Source organism: Mesitornis unicolor, unplaced genomic scaffold (assembly GCF_000695765.1).
Source record: "Mesitornis unicolor isolate BGI_N332 unplaced genomic scaffold, ASM69576v1 scaffold43420, whole genome shotgun sequence".
NCBI classification, from domain to species: domain Eukaryota; kingdom Metazoa; phylum Chordata; class Aves; order Mesitornithiformes; family Mesitornithidae; genus Mesitornis; species Mesitornis unicolor.
The window spans coordinates 1-5531 of NW_010157061.1; the positions used below are offsets into that span (position 1 = coordinate 1).

Sequence of the window (5531 nt, forward strand, 5' to 3'; positions counted from 1 at the left end):
TCTGTGATTCTGTGATTCTGTGAAGTACCCACCTGCCCAGTGCTCCTCATTATAATGAAAAAAGCCAACTGCACTTCTGCTCTGCTAAATAAGGTTAGAGAAGTCAGTCTGACTGGATTAATCTATCCATACAGACAAAATCATTAGGTAGAAATGCATGGGTGAGGTTAGAGATGACAAGTTACTTTTCTTTTTAACTCCTGCTTCTAGAAAGGGGAAATGGTGTCTACCTTGTGAATGTTTCAGATTCTGATTTCCTGTTACACTCTAAAGTCATAATCACATCTAAACATTTGCTTTATAAACTATCAAGAAATGTTGATTGTACCTGAACTTCTTTCCACCCACTGACTCAAGGGCTTATAAGTAAGGCCAGCAAGTCCTATAAAAACATAAATTCACTTGAGCCATGTGAGTTCAATAGCTGATTCCTTTTGAGCCCTGTGATAATTTCAGCATCTGTTTGAAGCACAAGCAGCACCAAGTCTAGAGCTCTCCACCACGCCTCTGTCTTGGCCATAACATTATCATAAACCTTTAAACCCTCTCTGTGGTCAGCAAAAGGCCCAGAACCACCACTGAGCAGATCACCTGTTCTAAACTCTTTCAATATATATGCTGAGGGAGAGCCAGAGCCAGCTGCTCTTTTGAGATGATGATCAATGGAGGTATAAGCTTCCAACTCCGATGCAGCTTTTGCAGTGTTACACATAACCACTGAAAGATACTGCTTCCAGCCACTTGCTAGCGCTTGGAGCACAACTGATTTATACTCTGTCGCAGATGTTGCCAGCCAAGGATTGTGAAACTCTTTCACAGCATTTTTATTTGCTGGTTGTAAAGGTTGTTCTGCAAGCATCTGACTGTGACTAAGGCATAAGAGCTCCACTGCACCACCACCAAGAAAAACCTTCCCGTCATTCAAAGCATGATGGAGTCGATACACCAATGACCAGAACCGGTCTTCTGTGAGCTGCATCTTCGAAGTGACAGTAGTGGTAAGAACAGCTGTGATCAGGGGAATTCCTTGCACTTTTATCCTGACTGGCACAAGCTCACCCAGATCCATTGCACGCCCATCACAGGCCTTCCACAGCTCCACCTGGGCCCCAGTCCCCACACAAGCAGTGTTCAGCTGGGTGAGGTATGTCACCGGCTGGGCACCAGTGACCTCCTCAAAGGCACACAACACATCCCGAGTCACAGAACCAATGACCAATATACTGTTTGCTATGCATCCCTCCATTAAGTTTTTGCACACGCTTCCCTTAACCAAAACCAAGTTTACGTCAAAGCTTTTTAGAGTATCTAATGCACTGCTTAGCCACAAGTCTCTCACTCTGCCTTCCTGTATGTTAGGGTGCTCCAATATAGTCCTTACATTACATGGGCTGTTAAAACCTAAGTGCCGATATTGTTCAGTTAGGTCACCATCCATTAGCAGGATCCGAACGAGTTTGTCTTTGAAGTATTTGACAACTGTGGCTTGTTCTGGTGATACTAATGCGACAAAGCCTGGGGAAACACAGGAATAGCTTTCAGGCAGGCCCAGTAAACAGCATGTCACAATTTCTGCGATATTAAACTGGGAAGAGCCACTGCATTCTGCTCTTTCTTGTTGATATGCAAAAATGCTTTGTAGCAGTTTCACACTTGTCTGATTTCCATGGCTCAGAGCCATTGCCAGGTGTCCTAAACTGTAACATTCACATGGATCTGCTGATTTTCCTGAAAGGTATCCCTGAAAATTACCTTGCTGATTTGGAAAATGGCTTTTTCCTAGACTGTTGAAGTATCTGCTATGGGATAACTTTTTTTTGTTACAGCTGGATGCAATAACACCACTTCCAGAAATCACAGATGTACTTTTGTCACCTGCTGGTTTGACAAGGGAAGCTATTGAACCAAAATCAGCCAGAGGTGAAACCAGGCACCTGTTAAAATTACAATCATTATCTTGAAGGGAACTAGAATTTATTGGAACTACTTCTGGTGCAGAAATATCTTTCTGGAAATCCAGGAAAATCTGAGGATTTAGAAGACCGTCGCATCCAATTCGGCAAGTGTTGCTTTTAAAAGCATTTAGCCTAACACTACTAGAACACAGCTCTTCACTTGCATCATGTATTGATATTTGAAGACACTGGACTTTCTCACAGCAAGAGTTCAACCCCTCAGACATCACAGCCACTATTGCCGAAACAGGAATGTTCTGCTGGAGGCATTCCAGTACAGCATTGCTCCACGCACCAACAAGAAACAACAAAGTACTCATCCCAGTCTTAAACTCCTTGTTTTGTGCCTGAATGGTTTCATTAAGAAGCTGTCCAGCAGCACTAGTTAAATCCAAACTTTCAATCAGTCTAACAGCAGAACAAATCAATCTGCTTTGGTTGGTGCTTTCATCCACAATGAATTTACATGATTTCATTGGCCCCAGTAGTGTTCTTCCAGCTAATGCTAAGGATGAGAGCTGCTGAAGTCCAATATGTCTTCTTGCATTCAAGTCCTGGAAAGCCATGGGCAGCAGGCAGCATCTGTGAACAGAACACAAACTTACTGCCTCATCCTCACAACACTCTAGAGCATGTAACACCAAAAAATTACAGTCTAAAACTGAACACAATGCTCCTGTGAGGCACTCTGCATAAAACATTTCTTCATCCTGTTCACTTATGAGATATCGATGCAATTATTTGCTTTACTTAGGGCAAAAATTCCTTAGAGCAGAATGAACAATTCTGTGCAAAACCAAAGTGCTCTGTACAGATCCATCTCAGTACCAATAGTTTTATCACTGACTTTAACCTTCAAATCTGGAAAAACATACTCAAACTTATTTTATTCCAGTTCTATTTGTTCCATTTAACATCCATCAATACTTCAATAATGTGCATGAAAAGGAATACCTCACAAAGCAAACTGCCAACACTTTACAGTTTTGATCTACTAGTCAGTTTCAACATGCCAATAAATCTTTCCCTTGAAATCCCTTCTACACCACACTCTTGTGGCAGACCACTAAAGCTTCCTTTTTTTTTTTCTTCTTTTTTAATTCTTGGTGTGTATACTTCTTCATTTAAGAAGCATTCCTTTTATGCTCTGATTCAAGTAATTTATTTAATCACCTAAAGGTCCCTTTGCATAGCTGTCCCAAATCCAAAACACTCTTTTCCCACTCCATTCAATGAAAGTCCATCTGAATACTGTCTGAAACAAAAATGAAGTGTGAATTTAAAAAGCAGAGTAGGCAGCCAGATATAACTTTCATATGCTGACAGACCTAAAGTTCTACTCCAGGCCAGAATTTCTCTTTAATTACTACATACATCTTGAAGTCTCAAAAGAATGATTAACCAAGAAATTATGTTAGTCTATAGTTACATGTAATCAACAATTTAAGAAAAGGACTTGTAGATAACTAGGTACTTTTGATTTTAAAACTGCACTGGGAGTGCGCATCTGAAAACCTCCATCCAACCTGCTCAAGGGTTATTCTAGAAATCCTTCTTGGCAATCTCTTGCGGTAATATTGTAGTGAGGCTACATACCCATATCAGCACTTCCAGAAAAAAAGATCTTTCTTCTTAATTGGAATCCTTAGCATAATATCACAGGTTTTGAAACACACAAAAATATGAAATGATTAAATAAGAATAATTGCTTTGTGAAATCCAATATGAAACATGTTTCCCCCACTCCCACAGAAACTCAGTCCATCTGATTTCTCTTAAGGATTTATTACAACAATGGGTTTTTTGACATCATTGTTTCTTAATTCAAGTAGTTCTGAACTAGCAATGGTCACTTCTCAACCCACTCATTTTGATAGAATTAACAAATAACCAGTTTGGGGTTCTCTTCATAAAATGTAGGAAAGAGCTAAACTAGCTATGCTGAAAGGCCAGGTAGCAGTCTCTCACGACCTAGGTCCTTGGCATGTAGTTCTGGGCAGAAAGCTATACTGCTGTTTGGATATGAGACGACTATGGAAGGAATGTTGGAAAACGGATTTCCATTTTCAAGTACAGTGAACTTTCTACTCCCCAGTCTCAAATGAGGGTTCAGCTCAGCCATATGAGCTATTGTCATATTTGAATGGTATTTTTATTTAAATGAATGTGAAACCAAGACCGGTTTTGAGACCAATTAACTAGTTACTGAGCACCTTTTATCAAGTCAACACATTTCCACCAAACCTCAACACAGCCAACTACAAGTTGCTTAGCTAAAATTTTCTCTGAAATTTAAGTTGAAATAGTGCCTCTTACTTTTAGTTTAAATTTGTACTTTCAAGCTGCAGCTTCATTTTGGACACCAGCCTGTACTCCTGCAGATACATAAACCTGAACCAAATGGACCCAGGGCATGGCTGCAAAACCAGATGAAGGCAGGGCACGCACTTACAGGAAAGAATGGTTTTATTTTATTGCTTGCACAACCTCTGGCATGCGTGACTTACGATTTTGTGATACTTTCCCCCCACTTTTTGTTTTACATGTTAATTTGGCAAGAACATCACACTATCCTATGCTGCAGGAACCAATATACACCAGACCCAAAATTCAACTTTTTATCCTCCCATCCCTTGACTACTTACCTCTTTTTCGATCCAGTCGGAGGTGGAAAAGATAAAGGTCGCATGGAATTACATTTCAGAGACAAGCACAAGTGAGGTCAGCAAAGAGAAGGAGGCATCCTGGAGAATAAATGAACAAAGAAAACTGGTAGTGAAAGACTGCCATTCGTGAGACACCAACTACAGATGGGCTTCTGCATTGCTAACTTGCAAGCTGTCCTACTGCCGCCTGCCTCATCATCTGTCTCTGCAAGCAAAATAAAAGACTTTAGGTTCAGTTTATGTTTACACACATAGGCTTTAGGTGTCTTAAGTGAAGAACTCTGGGATACAGGAGGTACGCCAAACACTTGTTACTCACTTTGTCTTACAACACCTCAACCACGAAGGCTAAACTAATACAACAAAATTTTAGATCAGTTTTCAAAGTTAATGTATTTCTGTGAAATGCTGACAAAAAAGTCTCATTCACCTGCATGTGCCAACACTGGTGCACACTGAATGAGAAACGGGTAGAAAGTGCTCTGCTTGCAACTAAACCACCAAGTGTTCAGGCAGCTGTAACGACTCACTTGGTCTACCTATTATTAACGTGGGAAGAGCTTCCTAAACTGGTGCTGCCGAACCCAAACGCCCAGGGTGAACCAACCCCACGTCACTGGCTGCCTGGAAGCGGCAAGCAGCCAGAACGCCCGCGAGGAGGCGGAGGGCAGCCCAGCAGGAGCCGACGCCGCTCAGCAGGCACTTCGAGAGGCGCCCTGCTCAGGCCTACTGGCGGTCCGGCCGCTTCCTCCCGGCTGAAAGGCCGACCCTAGCCCCTCACCGGCCCCACAGCAGGCAAGTGCCGGTTCCTCACCGATCCAGCTGCTTTTTCCTCCGCTCCCAGCGGCCAGGCTGCGCTGAGGTGAGAATGGGCCGGCCAAGGCAACGGCCGACTCCGCCGCGCACAACC

The 5531-nt window shown here is 42.3% G+C and overlaps 1 protein-coding gene across 1 annotated transcript; it reads right to left on the bottom strand.

Moving 5' to 3' along the window:
* Positions 1–382: 382 nt before the first annotated feature.
* Positions 383–2521, bottom strand: BBS12 (Bardet-Biedl syndrome 12). Its single transcript, XM_010178686.1, has one exon. The coding sequence runs from the start codon at positions 2519–2521 to the stop codon at positions 383–385; it is 2139 nt and encodes a 712-aa protein (XP_010176988.1).
* Between the last annotated feature and the right edge of the window lie 3010 nt (positions 2522–5531).

Bases quoted from the DNA above. Each gene is read 5' to 3' on its own strand.
- BBS12 (XM_010178686.1), bottom strand. From the start codon at position 2,521: ATGGCTTTCCAGGACTTGAATGCAAGAAGACATATTGGACTTCAGCAG.